The sequence below is a fragment of the Aspergillus costaricaensis genome (assembly GCF_003184835.1).
Source record: "Aspergillus costaricaensis CBS 115574 unplaced genomic scaffold BO79scaffold_37, whole genome shotgun sequence".
Classification (NCBI taxonomy): Eukaryota; Fungi; Ascomycota; class Eurotiomycetes; order Eurotiales; family Aspergillaceae; genus Aspergillus; species Aspergillus costaricensis.
Window position 1 is genome coordinate 206948 of NW_020291837.1, and position 19670 is coordinate 226617.

Consider the following 19670-nt stretch of genomic DNA (forward strand, 5'->3'; position numbering starts at 1 on the left):
TTGCTATCTTTTACTATTTTTCTGTGCACATTTGCCATATCTATCGTTATTTATTTCTGTCTGTCATTGCGGCACTGGAGTGTGGTGGGAACGGTCGGGTCTACTTCTTTCACTTGTTTTCGCCTGCATTATTCTGACATCTGACTACATGGGTTGCGAAGGGCGAGGGAACGCATTATACTATTACTGCGGAGTTACTGGCAAACGAAGGATTCTGCTCGATTTTAGGACCAATCCTCTACACGAGGATAAGCAATACGAAGATGTTGTGAGAGACGATGTTCCGTGACTATTTTGTCTGATCACCCCACTTCCATGGGTACATTGTAGAACATAGGACAGCCCGTCCGTGAACGGAGTCTGTGCATCCGGACGGAGGCACTTCGGCGATCAACTCGCGCCACTATGACTCACCGCAACTATGATGGCGGAAGTGGTGGTCAGCCGGTGATGGAGATAGCATCGAGCATCCACGGTCGGGGCGTTTCCGGTGAGTCACACGGTGGCCTCAGGCAGGCGCCGAAGTCGGACAAGGCCGGAATCACCGGATGCGACCGGAAAGTCAGCTGCCGACCGTTAGAGTCACATGGAGCTACTAACCGGAAGTAATCTAGCGTGGATCAGATAAGATCAGATCGTGACCTTCCCCTCACGGTGACACCACTTCCTTGCTGGTATCCCGTTATCCCTCTGCCATCCCTTATTCTTTTTTCCTTATCTCTTATCCATCCTTTTATCCCTTCATCGCAGAAGCAAATTCTACCTTTCATCTATAGGACAGCCATCCACAACACCACGATGATGGCCCGTCCACTCATCACCACGTTCTTCTCCGCACTCGTCCTCCTAACCCACCTCCTCCACGTCAGTGCCAGCCCTCTATCCGAACAAGCTCCTCTCACCGACACCGACACCACCACCTACGACACACACTACAACCTCGACACCGACACCCTCACCCTCACCACCAACACTGCCCCCCCATCCTGGTTCACCTCAACCCTCCTCGCCCGGCGCCTCCTCGCCCTCTCCCGCACCGGCACCGCCTCAACCATCTTCCCCTCCCCCCTCCCCCCAAACTCGCACACCCCGCCCTCCCTAGCCGGCCACTCCACAACCCAAACCGAATACCTCGCCGACTGCGACCCCCACCTCCCGGCCAACGACACCTCCTCCGAATCCCCCAGGGGACTCGGCAACCCGACCTTCCTCGCCCTGCACGTAGCCACCACCTTCCGCAACACCGCCGCGGGGTCCAACATCTCCCTCTCCCTCGACTGGTGGGACCACGTCAACGACACGTCCCCGCTCTGGCCGGGCTTCCCCCTCAGCGAGGCCGGATTACCCCGCGTCACGCTGTTCGGGTACGTCGAGCCGTTTGAGACGCCTGTGCCGGAGGCTGTGGAGGCCGCGCTGCGGAAGTGTTTCCTTGAGAAACATCCTGATGCGGAGGCGTGGTTGCCTGGGAGAAAGGGCGCCCCGCATAGTAGTTATTGGGCTAGGTTGAGGGTCGAGCAGGTTTATTGGATTGGAGGGTTTGGCGGGTTGCAGAGGATTGGGTGGTTGAATGTTAGTGAGTGGAGGGGTGTGACGGAGTGGGGGAGTGGTGGGGGTGGTGGTGGGGGGTTTGGGGATGGGAGTGGGAGGGGGTGGGGGGATGTGAGGTTGCCGGGGGAGGAGGAGTAAGCTGTTAGTAGTTAGCTGTTAGCTGTATAGGAGGGGAGGGTGGTCATGGTGATCGGATGAATGACGATGGTTGATAAGGACTATATGGAGATGATGATATGAGATACGAGAAAGGAGTGAAGATGACGATCAGTGTCTATGAGCAGCTACGAATGATAAGGGTAGTATGGATAACATCATTGATGGAACATGGATATAAGTTGATACGGGTTTATCTTGATCCTACAAGTACTATAATCAGTGACCTGCATGTCACTCAAAGCAGGTTACATCTCGAATCACTTCCCCCCAGACCAGACCATTCTCCAAAGCAGCGAGTGTCTCGGAATCAATCCACGTGGGTATTATACCACAACCATCACGATCTCTTTATCCATGTGTTCTCTTTCCCAACCACCCACCAACCCACCGCCTCAGGCCTACTGTGACACTGCTATCCATCCATAAACAGCCATCTTAAGAGCCATCATCCAAGAAGAGAGCTCAGCTCAAGCAGTGTCTGGTATTCAGCTATGGAATTGCAAGACAACTGTGCCCAGGCAATGTCCATAACCATCTAGGCGGCATATCAGGATATCAATCCAGTTAGAAAGATGGATTGGTACAAGCCATCCCCCATACCAACCCCAGCGATGAGCTCTACCAGCATTTGTCAAGGGCAGGAGTATTCAGACTATCTTCCGAGTAAAAGATTCAGTAGTGATTATAATGGATGAAAGTCATCCAGGATAGTTCAGCCAGTGTCTGGAAAGGGGCGTTACCAGTATCACCCACACCACAGCGTATCCAGTATTTCAGCCAGTGATGGTGTTATTACCAGCTTACTGCCCAGAATCATTCAGGCAAAGCCTGAGAAAGGAGCTCGAGGAGTGTTCCCAACCGATAGGATTATCTACTATCGAGAAGTGTGCGAAGGCCTATCGTTGATAACGTTGTGAAAGGCGGAATCGGTCATTTCGTAGTAGATGGTATAGTTGCCGGTTCTTGAAAGAATATATCATTCTCCATGGTCACTTGTCTTTATTAGATGAAGCGAGGAGTGAAAGGCTGTTTTTGAGCTTGAAGCTTCAAGGTCCTTGTGACTTGTGACGCATGTTGGTGGTAACAAGTAGCCATCATATACCCATCAGTGTTGGAAAGGGACTTGACTGGCAGCACTGCATTGCTGGCTGTATGTAGCGCATCAAGTATATTACCCCAGTGAGGGATTTATATGTAGATAAACTCGACCCGACTTGGAAGAAGGGAAAAAGGAAAGTAAACCCAACCCCAGAAAGCGAACCAGTATCCTGTATGTACGCTGTATCAGGATCTCATAACTGGTCGTTACCACCATTTCCCAGTAGATCCATAAGCCAGAGAACGATCCAGGACAGAATTGATATTCTTCTCAGTGTCTGTCTGGGTGGGTTTTTCTGACTTGTATCTTGTTTATTGGGATTTAACCTTAGACAAGAGAGTTGCGTGGTATCGTGGTTGAGAGGAAGCCATTGTGAACATGATTGTTCAAGGTGGTTGTTACTGGCACCGTTACTTGCATCCCCCGGTAGAAAAGCCAGAGTTCCATCAGGGAGTATTGTCGAGGCTTATCTCTCTTTTCCACCTTTGAGTTCCGGACGAAGTGGAATCCTGTTGGAAAGAAGCCAATGTCTGGGTTCTTCTAATATTCCAGTGTATATAACTCCTGAAGCCAACAGGAGTAAAGTTGATGTTGTCTTCGTTGTCTTGACGGGTCATTCGAATTGCCCTTGACTGGTGTCTTATGTTATCCAGACGGAACTGACGATTAGGAGACAGAATTTGATGGTCACGACAACCAAGCATGGAAACACCATGCAGCTGGCTTCATGGATTGTCTCTGAGATTCGTTCGATATAGAATGATATAGTTCATTCTAGCCAAGGCAACCTGCATCGTCTGTAGCGCTAGTAGGAATTAGGAACAACACTAGTGCCGACACGGTTGCTTTGTATGTTTCTTCTAGTTGACGGAATTCCATTAGTAGATTCAGCTGGCGTCTGCAAATTGCTTGACTATATCTTTCCATATTGCAGGTCGTTTCTGCATATCAGCTGGTTTGGCTATTTCACTTGGAGAATATGAACCGCCAATTGACGGAGTCAGGAAGACAGTTCAATGTTCCATGCCCAACCCATCATGGCTCTCTTGTTCCGAATACTGCCAGTAAGAATCCATCTTTGAGCCGTAGACGTTGAAAGTTGCAGCATTTTTAGTCGCAACATCCACCCACTTACTAGCTTCGTAGGAGAGTAGCTGCACAGTCCGAAACATTCGGAATCATCTTCCTGCTGAAATAACCAAGTTGGCAGCCTGGTCAGCGATGGAACCTGTTCGATCTGAGAATGTGGTAATGCCTGTGGTGCGCCCAAGGTGTAAGATGTACCAAGTTGAGATTTGGTTCGAGATGATGGAAGGAAATAAACCAAGGCATACATTGTATGAACTGCTTTTCCTGATTTGTCTTTGTTGACCTCAGTTGATTTCCGGACTGGAAAAAAAGCATTCGTCACTTCTCCATTCTGCCAGAGACACGGACCAACCAAGAGCTTTGCCGTCTGGCTTGCCGGTTTCGTTGGCTCTGACCGAGCTTTTAGAGAGTAGTCGGAGCTATGGAGGCTTCAGGACTTCAAATGCGTCGACTTCCAGCTAGTCTTGAAGTAACTGGTCATTGTAGAGGAGGTTTGTCTATGACAGATCCTCCTTGAAGCTTTTCTCTCTTTTGTCCAGGAGTCCAGGGATCCCTGAAAAGTAGCTCTTGGGGACCGAATGTCGTGTTCTTTCGAAGTGCCATGATTTGACCCATGATTCTTTTCCCTCTTTACTATGAATGCTTTCTGTCACGCTGCTGGATGTTTCAATTGTATCAGACTGTTCATGTCCATTTTCAATTTTACCACCGCCTTGGAAAGACCGCTTGCTTGCAGTAGTTGGCATGCCGATATGAGGAGGTTCAGAAGATAAATGCGTGGTTTCAACAGAGACAAGAGAGGCTTTATATGGTCAAGACGACATAAGATGAGACCTGAGGTGGTATAAGTAGCGCGGTAGTCATCGTTCGACTCGCTATCTGGACAGAGCGCGTCACTGTCCCAACTGGTGTACACGACCTGCTTCATGCCTCTGTGAGCTAGTTGGAGAAAGAAAGAGTACCGAAATTGTGCCCATATATCTGGACACTAATAAGCGGAGATGGTACTGCGAATAGCGAGGATTATCACCCGGAGGACATGAAACAGCATTTTGCAGTGCACAGCAATGCCTCTATTTGTTGGGCAATCTTGAAAGTGTTTAGAGACCACATTCAAGCTGAGGTGTAGATTACCAGACATGCCTGGGGAGATTCAAAAAGGCGGAAGTTTGATCGTCCCACTTCAATCGCTGGAGAATGCGTACACTCGTACCCGCGTACCCGCGGAGGAGCCCAGATCTCGTAGTGTTGGAGTATTTCGATCATGGCATATTGGTCGCTGGTAGGACCTAATAGGAGCAAAGCTTGCTACAGTAGACCCTCCGTACCTTGCTTTATATGAAGCAGCGCCTTTGCCTCTTTTCAAAGTCCTGACCGGTAAGATGTCATATATGATATTGATTTGTTTCTGACAATTCACGTTCATTCTGAACAGGATTGCTCTTGGCATGTTCTATGAGATGAACGTGTCCTCATTCCAACATCGACAGTGGCTGATGCATTTCGTCGTTTATATCTGGATGGAGTATTCAACAACAAGTATGAGCCATTGCTTTGGACTTTGGGTTTAGGCACCATGCTTTCATGCAGCTTCATTTCGTTAGATGTTGCCTTGTCGCTTATGTCTTGGCCGACCACATCATAAATGGATTGTGGCCTTTGATGGAGACGTTCGGAAGATTGAAAGCCAATCAGTACTACGTAGTCACTCGTAGCAGGAAATTTCACTGCTTTGCGTTGTTGGCTTGTTGTTGTGTTCTGGAGTGAACCGCCTTGGGAGTACACAGCGTAGCCACATACCTACGCAGGCTTTTCGGTGTTGACGCATTTCGAAGTAGCAGAGCATATCGGTACTCTATAGTCGAGTGTGGCAGTTAAGTAGACTCCTATATGTCTTTGGATTGCTTGTTCGTGTGGGGTAAAGTGCAGGCCGCATTTGGAGTGGATGTCCCAGGAGCACGAAGCGTAGCCACGTAGCCACGGGGCTCTTTCTCTGTAATGGCTCATTCCGAAGTAGCAGAGTTTATCATTTCTGGATAGATCGTAGCAGGGATTCTGACTTTCGCGTCGATGGATTGTTGTCCTGTTCTGGAGTGGAAGCCGCCCAGGAGCACGCAGCATGCCACGTATCCACGCGGGTCCCTGTATGAAGCCTGGGGACGGAAATATTCGTAACTTAATTTGCCATGGATGTATAAAGCCGAGTATTATGGTGATGGTCCCTATGCGAGGGCACAAAGTTGGCTAAAGCTTTGTCTAACTTTGCCATTTTCCATTGACAGATTTCATCAATCCCTGTGCCCACTCGATGGTGCTTCAATGTGCCTGTGGCCCTGTCCTCATGGGATAGCGCGATGAATGTCTGAGTACGCCATAGAGGTTGTGAGCTTCAGCATGGTATGGATTTCATACTGTCCGAGTTATGTTTCTGGCCATCTCCAGTGCCTCAGTCACCCGACTATTCGGTAAAGCACATCCATTCCCTCTGAGACACCCGTATAGTTTGGATGCTGATCCCTGTACAATGGCATTGTCGTCCGCCGCGAGCAGTCTATCTGGAGGCTGGTTACCTCGCTGGAAATTGGGAAACCGATTCCTGTTGGGTAAAGCCTGCACCCACTGAGGGTATAGGCATGGTGTTATAGTCGTGAGGGGAACATATGACTTCAGTGGACTATAGCCGATACCTTCCCTTGTTGCAAGCGAATGTTAAGACCGACGGAGAGTGTGCCTTTGAGTTTTGCATCCCGACTAATGGCTTCACACTGCAACAGCCGCTAATGCGTGGTCTTGCTTCCACGAACGTTCTTCGGCCGTCTCGTTTCTCTGTAATCCATCGAACACCGGAAGCAGACAAATGCCGGTTACTCGACATCATCTATATATCGTTTGGGGTTGCTGTCCTCTTATGCAAAGTGCCGCGCGACCACTGTTTTGAAAGGTTCAGGATCCCCGGAATTATCAAGTGTGATTGTTTCTCGATGCCATTTCACAGCAATAAGACACTCTATCAGCAGCCGAAGATACTCACTCATCCCAAGTCGTCAGGATGCCAACATTCTTGGCCCACTCTGCCTTCTCTCGTATCGTTCCCATTATGCTGTTTGCACTGTTGTATACTGCAAAACAGAGAAATCGCGAATTCCAAGTAGTCCCTGTATTTCCTCGTTCCGATTTCGATGTGTAACTCTCTGCCAGAACATTAAAAGTTCAAAGTAATCTCTCCAAGCATGAATTTCGGCTGGAAGTAAGCATGGTAGGCCTCAAGTAGTCCACATTCGCCGCGACCGTGGTTCGATTTTCCAGTAACAGCCGACGAGAATGAACAGGCTCCAACAGGCATAAATCTCCTGCTGATTACTTTTGTATGTATAAGCCATTGAAATGTTGTTGCACGCTCATGTTGAGATCCATTGGGCATACCGTATAGTCAACCCTATGGCTAGTATATACCGATGCCACACATCCACGTCCAAGCTGCATTTTCTTCTGTTCTGAAGACGAGCCTCGAGGGGAGAAAAGACGGCAGCTGCACAAAAATATCTCGGTAGTGAGAGCTGCCATGCAGATGCATTCTGTTGGACTTCCCTGGACGTTTTCTTCCTCTCGAAGGTCAAGTCTCGGAAAGTGAGGGTATCTTATTGCGCCATGCACCCACAGTAGGCCATTGGAACGACATGGTTACCAAGGTGGATGGATATACTTCTTGCTTCCACATGTATGTATTCATGAGGCGGATGCATGATATCTGTGGTAACCGTTTGGATAATAGTGAGTGCCATTATCTCATTTGCTTTATGATGATCTTGACATTGTTCGGCGGTCAATCCTTCTTTCTCCTCGATGTGATTTGGCGCGTCGGACGTGTTTTCCATATCAGGAGTAATGGTGCCCGCCCTAAGACTTGAGAAGTTCCACACTGTATACGAGGCTCATCTTCCTCTACTACAGTCATGAAGGTTTCTGTGCTCTGGATCAGCCAGCAAGGCCGGAAGGAGATGGTTCTTTTTCTGGGAGTAACATGCAATGAGAATGACAGAAAGCTTGAACAATCTCCAGCGCAAATGGAACGCCAGAATCATGCTCGCAGTATTTCGATCACTCCAGTGTTTCACAACTGTATCCTCTTCCGCTAATGGACACTGTAGAGCCAGAACGCGGCCATCATCAGCGTAGCAGATCTGAAACGATAAAATATGTTTATGCATGCGATAAGACCTAGGCCTAGCAAAGCGCTGGCCATGGAAGAAGACAGAAGACATAGTAAATTTGCAATAATGACAACAAGGGATGACGAGGCACGGCTGGTTCCAGAGTCTCTGATGCTTCACTCGACAAGATCTCCATATATTTCTTCGTCAATGAGATGAGAAAAGAGACTCGCTTGTTCTTCAATCCCATCCTCATCTTTGACCTCAGTCCTTCCATTATGGCCCAGAATGGACCGGTTGACTGGACTCAAGTGTGTCTAGAGGAGCTGGCAAGATTGAATAGTAAAACAGTGATTCAGGTTCATCATTCCGAGGCTGTGGGTAAATATAGAAAGGAAACAGTGGCCGACCATCAGTCCGATCGCTCGTCGAGATCACTCTGCAGCATGAGTGAATGCGTACCCCAGACGTAGCGTTTCCCTCGGCCTTGGAACGAGCCATATGAGCCCAGGCTCTGGCATGGAGGCGAAGGATGGCCAGCCACAGTCATGTCCAAGGCCCAGTACGGGCCAGGCCAAAGTCGCTGGGGCCTCCTTTCTAGGTGTAATTCCAGAACCTCATGACAATGTGGCGCAGAAGAACTTTTAAAGACATGTTTTTGGCATGGCAGTCGATCGTACTCACAAGCAATGTCATCGGAGACTGCTTTTGAGAAAGACGGAAATTGCCACAAGCCGGTTATTACCGTGCACATTAGCCCAATATAATGACAATTGCCGGATTCTGCCTCTTGTATGAACGACTGGCAGCAGGAGCCAAAGAGCAATGTGTTCTCAAGTCGATTGTAGTGCATTTCTGTCTTTTCATCATTCCAATCAAGGTCCTGAACAAGAACCTTATAATTCGACATGATAGAACTTGTAAGCCCGATGTATGCTGACCACAGCAATGCCTTCTATAGTATCTCCGATTTCGATGGATAAAGCAACAAATAAATGTTTAGAAGCCTGCTGAAGAGAATGTTAGCTTCATAAACAAACAGGGCATGTCATACAAAATCTTACCTTTGTCCTGCATCCTCTTTCGTACGATGACAGGCATCATCACCCAGCAAAGACGGCATGTTTCAAGCATCATTTGGTTTGTTAACCCAACTATCAAGCTTTCATGCTGAGTGTTCTGAAGAGACATCGACACATCCTGTAAAAAATCTCGTTCCCTTTATTCGGAACGGTGACCACGCTGCCGAGCAGCGACCACACCGATGACTTTTTGTACACAAACCCCAGCAGTATATGTTCAGTCTGGGGCTTCTGCGACCATGGGATCCAAAAGCAATTCTTTCTCGCAGACACTGCGCCTTGATTGGAGTCGGATCCTCCTTATACTCGGGTCAGACAGCCTATTGTCTGCTATCTTCCCTCAAAGCCCGACCACTGAGCTGTTGAGTCTTTCTAGATGTACCCTTTTCCGTTAATTTGTGAGCTGCTTCACCAATGCGCCAGCTCTAAAATTATAGGAACCCTGTTCCAGATATACCAGATCTTTTCATCCCAGTATATTGCATCCCGCCAGCCCCAAAGGAGCGACTGTAGGATGCCAGGAAATAAGCCTCATATACCAAGACATAAAAATAATAACCAACTGTCCAGACGCCGTTTCAGTGCTCCATGCTTCATACAACGTGTCCTGCGAAGCAGCTTCTGCGACACCATTATTAGAGCATCGTAAAGAAGCAATGTGCTCTTCTGATTCATTCAGTCCGAGCATGAGATGAAAGTTCTGATCATCAGACCTGAAGATTATCTTTGGATATATCCACTGGCCCTGAGCTCAGAAGAATTGCCTAAGCGATGCCGAGCGCCCAGACTGACGAAAGGTTTCTTCGTGGGAGAGTACCACGAAGAGAGAGATGAAGACGTTCTTGCAGGCTCCTGCGTACTGGATGTAGTAGACAAGTGCTATTAAGAAGAATGTGGAATGGGGAATGACAAGGTTTATTCATTCCAGACTGATCTATTACTGTCGACAGTGTCCAAGCAAGTTGCTTGAGAAGCTTCTGTGCCGAGTACGCCAGAGCCCGAAGACGGTATTCAGCTGCGAGGCAGCCGAGCAGTGTGTGGTGTCTCTGACGAAGTTGTTATAGATAGATGAATGTCAGGATGGATATGACTTCGTGATTGAGTATAAGATGAAAAGTATAGTATATAAGAATGAATGTTGTAGGTGTATATAGGAAGCCAGTGGCCTGGATGATGCTCTGGGGAGAGTCAGGAAGGAGAAGGGCAGAGAGAGAAGAGGCTTATTATATCCTTTTAAGAGGAAGTGACAGTGAGGATGAAGTGTGAAGTGTCAACGTGAAGTACGTGTTGCTTTTGTGAAGTTCGTGTTGATCAGGCAGCGGGATTCACACGTCCTGATGCTACCATATTCATCGCAATCGCTGACTCGTCACTGCTATACTGCTTAGTCGGTCACTATCGCGCCGTGGCGACCAGTAAGCCCTTCACTTTCGTATCAGTCCCGTATGGACCGATCCTATCAATCCCAACTCATCTCGAGACTCTCCTAACCAGTGAAATGCCGCTACATGAACAGAATCACAAATTAAACCAGTACATTCAACAACATACACAAAGAAGTAAACCACCATCACCATCACTAACCCTAAGACACACGAAAAAACACTCCGGGTATATCCATCCATCCATCCATCAATCACTACCACCGCCACCCCCTACCAACCAACATCCATTAACCAGCCCCAAACCAACCCATGAATAATACCAATTACCTCCTCACCCCAGCCGCACCCCCACTCGCACCCGCCCCAACACCCCCATGATGCGCATCATGCACCACACAAAGCAAAAACTTCCTATCCGGCACGACGACAATCTCATGCCTCTTCGTCCTCAACCTCAACAACTTGACCTCATCATCACCCTCTTCCTTCTCCCCAGCACCACCAGCACCGGCACCAGAGCCACTTCCTCCTTCACCGGAAACCCCACCATCCACCTGTCTAACAACCCCATCCCCATCCCCATCATCCTCCGCCCCAGACAGCGCAAGACTAAGTTCCGACGCACTAGCCACAAACGCAAAGATATGCGCCGCTAGAGCCTCGCCCTGCGACGGCTGATACGGTTGCGTTGCCCCTCCTTCTTTAGACTGCTGTTGTTGTTGTGGCTGTTTCGTAGTCGGGGGTTGAGCGGCATCCGTCTCGGTGGGCGCGGGCTCAGTTCCAGCTTCATTTTCAGTCTGCGGTTCGGTCTCGGTCTCGGTTCCGTCTACAGGTGCGGAGATGGTGTCGGTGCGCGGTGATTGCTGCGCCGCAGCTGCAGCTGCACTCGTGGGAGAAGGAGATGGCGGTTTGGCATACAGCCCGGTACTCTGGATTATGGAGCCGTCTTTGCGGGAGAGGATGAAGGTGGATTGGACGCCCGGGCGGGAGGTGAGGTGCGAGAGGAGGGCGGTTACATGTTGGGGGATTTGGGTCTATTCAGTGATAATGTTAGATGGTTGTTGCTGTTGTTATGTGTTTTGTTGGTTGGTTGGTTGGTTGTGAGGGGAGAGGGGGAGGGGAAAGAGCGTACTGTTGATGTTGTTGTTGGTGGTGGTAGGAGTGTCATTGTGTTGCTGCTGTGGTGGGTTTTAGCTGAGTGTGTGGTGGGTGTTTTGTATATTGGTCGGAGGGGAAATTAATTATCGCATCCTTTTGCGTGGGTGTGTATATCTGGTAGAGGCTGATTGGTGAGTATGTTGGTTTGGCTGGAAGTTGGGAGTTGCGCTGGTGGTGGTGGTGATCAACAATTCTCCGGAGTCGCTAGTGCGTGGCCTTAGGTGCTGGTCCGTGGTCTTTGCGCTGCGGTCGTTGACTGGAGCACCACTTATTGTGAAACTACTTACTCCGTAGACCCCTTTTGTAGGTCTGCCTATTTTTTATGAAATATCCATTTAGTGCATTACATTCACAGTCTTTGATTGCACGAGCAGCGGTTCTCTTGTACTACGATGTTGCGAATGTATGACGTAGGAAATAGTAGTATATTTAAGTAAATCAACTAAAAACAAAGTGGTATCGTGCAACAAAACAACATAGGAAATATCTGCAAGTAACAGGGAATGACATCGGAGACAAAATCCATCCACCAGGGACGCGCATAAATCCTCATCCTAAGATCGGACATTTCAAAGAGCGTGGTAAAAACATCAACAATCGCCATTACACCATTTGACATCAACTTCAGGACATCTGAAAGCTCGAAGGATTCGACCTTTCAGACATCCAATCCATATCAAAATCTTCAATCATATCCTCCAATTCCCTCACATTCTCACTGTCTTCGGTATCATAGCTGCCCCGTCTGCTAGAGACCGGGCTCGCTATCCAGCTGGTTGGACGGTAGGGTGGCTGACGTCTGCGACTACGCCGACGGTCGTCCACCATCGACTCATCCAAGCTGGAGCTGTTCGTAGACGAAAAAGACCGTCCGGTTGCCGGCGTGTTCGCCGATGTAGATAGAGAGGTAGCAGATCCCCCAAGCAGACTTTCTACACTGCCCACGTCCAACGCGGCCATAAGCGCGGCCTGGAGGATCTTGTTCTGTCGTTCAAGGTGCGCGATGCGCCCTTCAAGAGCCCTGATCGTGTCATGGTGGGAGCTTCGTGAGTCCCGAGAATAATAGGAGCTCTGAGTATGATGCGACTGTGGCGACGCCCGTCCGGAGGCACGGGTTCGGTGGCTTCCCGGCGAAAGGCAGTAGTCGGAAGACCTCCTTGTCGCGCGCATCTTGTGTGAGCGGTGCTCAGTCATCGTGAGGGGTGCTGGTCTCATCCGTCGGCGTCGACTAGAAGTTGGACGGGCTTGATCCTGGCGCGCGCTTGCGCTGGTGCACTCGTCGTCGGATGATGGAATGGGAACGTCGGAGCGGCCCACGGGGTCTTGTTCCTTTCTCGCTCGCTCATGCGAAGAGGTCACGCTTCGAGTGCTACTACTCCGACGAACAGGGGCGTCCCTGGAGGCAGGGAGCATCTGCGGCTCAGAATCTCTCGCCAATACTGCACTACCTGTAAGAGGTGTGCTGCAGTAACGCCTGCCAATAGATTGGCTAATCTGGTGTCTTGACGGCTTCGAGGGCGGAGGGGAGAGTGGCGGTGGGGATGGAGGGTCCGAGGCAACTTTTCGCTGATAGCGCATGTTGCGACTCGCCGACTTTTCAGACTCAGGCCTAGGAGCGTATGCCTCCCCATGCTCCTGATCCATTGCTTCTTCGGGTTCCTTTGCACCCCGCGGGGGCTGATAATCCTCTTCCTCCTCACGAGGTGTCTCCGACTCCTTAAGATAGAGACGGCTCGCCGACATATCTCTCATCTTCAATGCATGAACTCGTTCGGCCCGACTCAGCCCCGCGCGTACTAAGGGAAGAGAGTTGGACATAGCCGGTGTGGCCTTGGCCGATTCATCATGCGCATTAGAGGCCTGGTTTCTCTCATCTAGCACCAGTCTTGCAAGAGGCGCAGACCTGCTAGAGGCGCTGCGACTGTGAGCACCACTCGCTGCAGTTGATTCTGGAAGAGAAGGCAGGGGTCTCATGGGTGCTGGCAAGGGAAACGCATCAATTGTGCACATTGGCAGGGACGAAGGTCGGCGAGACCCTTTCTTCTGTGCATTCTTTTCATTTGCCAAAGGCTCTTTGTCCGATTTTCCAACATCAGCGGAAGCAGATGATATCGGCTCAGATACCTCCTGAGTACCGCAGCCTTCTTTGACTGTGGTGCTATCGGTCGGTTGAGAACTTTCTTTATTCGAATCCATGTTACTTTGCTCTGGATCGGGGCTCGCCGGGAGAGGTCTGTTGAGAGCGAGCAAGCGAGCACTGGAGATGCGCCAGGCTCCTTTACTCGAGTTGCGCGGGGGCATTGTGTCTGGGAAAAGCTTCAAAGAAGGAGTGGTTTGGCTTGTCGGTGTTGAAGAGCTACCAGACGAGCTCGTAGCAGGCTTGTTGGCAACCTCTGAGTCGATCACGAAACCTGGCGACATTGCGCCTTCATCTGTCTTGAGACCAGACTATATAACGTTAGACTTGCATATTCCAGACGCGCGAGGAATTGACCTACCTGGTCATTGTCTGATGCCTTTCCGTCTTTTGGCACATTATCCTCAGACCGTGTGTCGAGTCCTTGCGCTTCACTGCTGTCGACTTGGATGCTGGGGTTCGCCGCGTCGCTGGATCCGAGCGACTGTTTCTCCTTGAATCCGGATGTGGTGTCGGCGACGGTAATAGCAACCGCAGGGTCCTGGTTCTCGCGCTGTGCATCCGCTTTGACATCCTTCGCCGGTACGGGTGGCTGGTACGGCGGGGGATTCGCGTCATCGAAGCGCGGGGGAATGGTTACCGCAGCCTCCACCAAAGATGTCAGCTCCCGTAGATCCAGCGCAGACAAATGATTTGTGCTAACCTCCGGTCTGTCCTTCTTTTCGAGTGGATCCGTGAGCCATGGCTGTCCAATGCTTTCTACATCCCGTCTAGAGTTCGCCATGAAACTGAGGTTGGAAATAGAACGGGAGGAAGACCGGCTCGAGTCCAGGCTTTTCTTGTGGGTCGACCGCTTGGAGGGTACGCCAGCAGGAACAGGAACATTCGTCGGCAAGAACCCTCCTTCCTGAAGGGCAAGCAGTTGCCGCGCTGACTCTTCGGCCTTGGACCTGGGGTCAGTACTCTTCTTCGGGCGTTGAGCGAGTTGTCGAAGCCGTCTCTGGCCCGCTTTGAGCATCTCCCGGGCTCCCGTGGATCCGGTGATGGGGCCTTGCGATTCGATAAACTTGGCGAAATCGGTTGCGTTCTCATCTCGCAGGTCGAGATGTTCGGAGGATTGGAGGGTATCCCGGGACTGCCGAGGTTCGTGTGCCAGGGACGACATGGTGTAGGCGCTTCTGGAGGTGTTCAGGGAACTCGGCCGACCAGTTGGGACAATTGGACTCGGGGCAATTAAGCTGTCATGGGAACCGTTGCTCTGCTGCATGGGACTTGCAGCTGCTCTTCAGCCGCTGGGTATTTATGCAGGTGAACCTCCCGCGACTAGTCTATACTGAATGTTAATGGCAACCACGGACAGTCAAGAAGTGACCCTGTCAGAGCGGTTGAAAGTGAATCCCGCGTAGGTTAATGGCCGCTTTGAGGAAGACAGTCGAGTATGATCAGATGGATGATGACATGCAGGTAATGCGGCCAGTCCACCAGCTCAAGAGGCGGGATATAGATAGACGAAAGAGTAAAAGCGGGAATAACAATAGCAATGATGCAATTGATGAGAGAGACATGCATGTATGTACAGAAGAGCAGAGTAGTCAAGGTTTGGAATTGCCAACGCCGGAGCGAGCAGCAAGGTATCCGGCAGGAAAAGAAAAAGGCAGGTCGAGGGGAGAGAGGACACCAGGATTTTATGAAGGGTTCACACGGGAATCTCGAGGAGCTGTCAGACCCTTGCTGTTGGAGTCGGGGGGGTGTGTGCACAGCACCCTGGTAAGGTCTGACGGGCTAACGATGTCCCCTCCGTATGCGGAGTTGATGCATCGTCAAATGACGAGCCTTCCTCGTTCCCGATAGCTTGAACGATAGAGTTGGATCTAGATAGTGTAACCGGGGTCCAAGACAAGGGTGGTAGGCATTCAAGGGCCCTACAAGAACAGGTGAAAGGGGAGAGGAGGGGGCAAAGCAAGGTTGGTGGAGTCATTATTGGTTGAAACACCAAGGGAGAAGGGGGGGGGGGGGTGAAATGGAAGGCAAAGGGAAGGGAAAGGCAGAGCAGAGAAGCACTGAGCGGCCAGGATAATACTGTGAAGCACAAAAAAAGAAGAATAAAAATAAAATGAAAAGGGAAAAAAAAAATTAAGTTCAAAAATAAAAAAAGAATAATGATAACAAAGAAAAAGGAAAGGAATAAAATAATAATAAAAATAAAAATAAGAATAATTCGTTAAAAAGGAAAATATGACGAGCAGGATCCAAAAAGAACCCAGAAAAAGAAAGAAACGTTAGAGAAGAGCAACGATCGAGTCCGTGCCAGGCGCTCTCGATCGGGGGAAGGAGGCCGATGATGGCGTCGAATGACAAGAAGAAAGAAGGCCAGCGAGCGACTATTTGCTCGGCTGAGCAGCTCCTCCTCCTGTCAAGTCGATGATAGTCAGTCAGTCAATCAAGCGTCTGTCCGCCGCGCGCATCGCGGATTTTCGTCATCCATGCTCCTGGGATCGTCCAGGCTGCACTTCGTTAGCCCGAGTCACTAGCCTCGAGAGGAGCTGCTTTAGTTGCGTTTAGCTACTTTAGCTCGGTAGTTCAGTTGGATAGATACTAGATAGATACTTGAATAGCCAGCCAGTTAGTTTGGGGATTTTCTGTTGGTCCAGCTGCATGGAACCGGGGCTGCATTGAGTCAGGACAAGCTGATCCCTGTCAGACCAACAAATTGAATCGTTCATTCTCTTCTTGGGATTTACTTAGTACGTAGGTAGTAGTGGAGTCACTGGGATTTGCTGTCGGACTGGGCGTGAAGAGGAGAGAGAGTGAGAAAGCAACAGAGGGAGCCAATCCAGCGGGCTGTCGGATCGGCATTCAGCTTCCAGTCTCGTGTGACGTTGAAACTTGTCGCCGACTCCTATCTTCAGCGGTTGCCAACCAGTTTATTCCTGCGAACCGTTACAAGTAAGGGATATGTGATTGGGATTGGCGGAGGGGGAAGAGGATGAGGAGGATGAGGGGAGGGGGGAAGAGAGAAGGCCCTAGCTCAAGCTCACTCTCACTCTCACTCTCACACACTCTCACACTCACCCCCTCTCACACTCTCTCTTTCACTTCACCACCTCCTCCTTGGGGGGCAAAGAGGGGAGGAGGGGTGTGGAGAGAGAAGGAGTAGCAGGAGAAGGAGGTCCTTGTCCCGAAAGGCAGTTAACGGTTGGCGAGAACAATCCCGAGGAAGCAAAGAGGGATGGGAATGTGAGGTATCATCTGTGGATCATCGGCAACCGTAAGGCATGGACCAAATTTAGGGAGTCAAATGGAAGAAGAAATGTGACAGATGCACAGACAAGATTAGCCAAAGAAGTGGGGATTGGCAAGTCAAAAAGAAGAAAAAAAAAAAAAAAAAAAAAAAAAAAAAAGTTGATGCCGAATAAACCAAACAACACACTACGAGAGTAGTTTAGTTCTCTCACTAGTTCAACTTTTAGCACATATTCAAACTACACTAAGTAGTCGACTTGTAGATTTAGTTAGTAGTAGTGATTCCACACCTGAACGATCAATCAATCCATCTATCTATCTATTCTGTTTTCTCTATCTACTTACCTACAATGTGTCCATCCCGTCTTTAAACTAAAAACTTCTTCGGGATCTATACTAAGTAGTATAGTACTCCGTAGTTAATTAGAAAGGGTTACACATCACATCGGGAACATGGCTTGGAATGGGTATTCTGGATCCTCTCCCAATTTCCCTTCCTCCCCCCCCTCAAACTAATGATAGAAATAAAATAGAATAAAATAAAGGAAATATTCATCAGTCTCCACCAACGCTCTTGCGATCATCACTTCCCTCCATCATCGATCAACTTCACATTTCCTCAGATTGTACGAGACACAAGTTCGCGTAGGACAACATGAACGCCCTTGCCGGTCAATCCCAGCAATTTGGGTCGATCATTACGAGGGAAATGCCCACCCCGGAGAGATTCCTGAGATTGCTTATTAGTACCGTCGGGCAGTGAGGCACCACTGATCAATAAATCGAAAGTAACGGTGTAAATCACCACCACAAAACTGAACCTTCTCGACTTCTCCCCTTCCTGTCCAGAAATAACAGTGGTAGGTAGGTAGGTCGGTAGGTAGATAGGTAACTATACCTAGCGAGATAACTACTAGACTAGCTGGCTGGCTGGCTAGCTGGCTAAGCTAAGGTCGGGGAATCAATCAATGGAAAAGCAATCAATCGATCAATCGATCAACCAATGTCTTCCGGGCTTCACTACTACCACTACCACTACCACTACTTAGTAGTACTTACTATCCACGCAAGTAACCAACGTAACTAACCAATTGGGACAGGGAATGAAAGTTTAAAAGTAGTTATATTTCTTTCTTAACCAACTTCCCGATGAATGAAATAGTGTTCACGACTATCGACGGCATAGACGAGCTGCCAAACAAAGAATTTGAGAGCCGCCGGGGCCGGAATAAGCACCACCAAGTTCTGTATGTATGTATGTACTTAGGTTTTCTTTCCATCCGGTGACCCTGGCATCTTCCACCCCCCGCCCCTATAATCTCTCTCTGTCTCTTTCTTTCTTTCTCTTCCTCTCCTTTCCAGCCAAACAAAGTGGGCCGCGCAGCGAATGGTTCGTGTTCAGGGACGGCATGTTTGCTTTCTGTGCTCCACATCCCATCCTTTTTCACCCTATGCCCCGACTAGCAGTACATGTAGATGCAGACGCAGACAGAGCTAGTGTGATGTGGGGGGAGAAGAAAAAAAGAAGAGAACATGAAGATTTGGAGAAAGGAAGAACTTCAGGAAAAGCAAAACCGGCAGATGGGAAAGAAAGAAAGAAAGTAAGAAAAAGAAGACCGGACGCGGGAGAACGAACTGCATGAGGACCAAAGTGGAAAGAAAAGGGAACTGGAAGAGAAGATCCAAACTAGTGGCTCTCCCTTGCAGCAGATAGTTCATGCAAACGCTCGTCCTCCAGGAACCACTGGTCCTTCATTCGCGACCCTCACGATGACCTGCTGAACGACACCGTCCGTGTGTTGTCCGAAGAGAAAATTCTCCGATCGCACAGCCGCAAGGTGGGACACCTGCATGCTGCTTGCTGCCTTTCCCATGTTGCATCTGCGTCCACTCTGGACACTACTCTCCCATCATGTCCTACTTACTCTACTGGGTCTAGTCGTAGGGGTAGTAGTAGTAGTAGTAGTAGTAGTAGTGGAGGATGGCGGGAGATGGCTACACGGTAAGCTACAGTTCTTAGAAAGCTGCATGTCGGTTCATCTCGCCAGGCGAGAGCCGATCTTGATGATGGCCCACCTGCTAGACAACTCACACGACCCCGGTCCTTCTCATCCCGTCCAAGCTCGGCTTTGACAGACGAGTTGACGGAATTGATCTACGGACAGACAGCTGGATATGCGACTGGTCCCCAGGTGCGTGCCGCGTCCCCGGGGATCCCTTCGGACCCGTCGTAAATGTCTACAAGATAGGGAAATGTTCAGAGTTGCAATCGCAACCGAAGGCTCCATCGGTCCAGTCGGCTTACGAGTGATCCGTCGTCATCGCCCTAGGGTGCCTTGGTGCTGGTCTGAGGGAGAGAACAAGAACCCCCCTGAAGACAGGGCATCGGATTAAAATTCCAATCCATGTTCCACAATCTTCTACCCACAGCCATGCAAGATGGCTATCCCGAAGATGACAATATAGAAGCAGAAGGATGATGGTCGGGTTTTCTCCGATCAGCCTGATCGTCGTCAAGGGCACCTGCAACTGTTGCCTGTCAGCTCACATTGATACGTGCTCCTACCCTTGACAAGCATATAGTCCATGCCCATCACTGGGCATAGGCCTCCCATCTGC

General features: G+C 49.7%; 3 protein-coding genes across 3 annotated transcripts; 1 reads left to right on the forward strand and 2 right to left on the reverse strand.

Annotated features, from left to right (window-relative positions):
- The first annotated feature begins 679 nt into the window (after positions 1-679).
- Positions 680-1815, forward strand: BO79DRAFT_51350 (uncharacterized protein). Its single transcript, XM_025689351.1, has 2 exons — positions 680-1486; positions 1678-1815. The coding sequence occupies exons 1-2, from the start codon at positions 799-801 to the stop codon at positions 1692-1694; spliced, it is 705 nt and encodes a 234-aa protein (XP_025535619.1). The 5' UTR covers positions 680-798; the 3' UTR covers positions 1695-1815.
- A 9021-nt stretch (positions 1816-10836) lies between these two features.
- BO79DRAFT_274471 (uncharacterized protein) lies at positions 10837-11810 on the reverse strand (the record flags this gene model as incomplete). Its single annotated transcript, XM_025687608.1, has 2 exons — positions 11646-11810; positions 10837-11547 (listed from the first exon to the last, which is right to left on the reverse strand). Exons 1-2 carry the CDS (start codon positions 11679-11681, stop codon positions 10837-10839), a joined length of 747 nt encoding a protein of 248 aa, XP_025535620.1. The 5' UTR covers positions 11682-11810.
- A 334-nt stretch (positions 11811-12144) lies between these two features.
- Positions 12145-14973, reverse strand: BO79DRAFT_247947 (uncharacterized protein; the record flags this gene model as incomplete). The annotated part of the gene is made up of 2 exons (XM_025685680.1): positions 12145-14119; positions 14170-14973. The coding sequence occupies 2 exons, from the start codon at positions 14971-14973 to the stop codon at positions 12296-12298; spliced, it is 2628 nt and encodes an 875-aa protein (XP_025535621.1). The 3' UTR covers positions 12145-12295.
- Between the last annotated feature and the right edge of the window lie 4697 nt (positions 14974-19670).

Coding starts and splice junctions, on each gene's coding strand:
- BO79DRAFT_51350 (XM_025689351.1), top strand. CDS start 799: ATGATGGCCCGTCCACTCATCACCACGTTCTTCTCCGCACTCGTCCTC.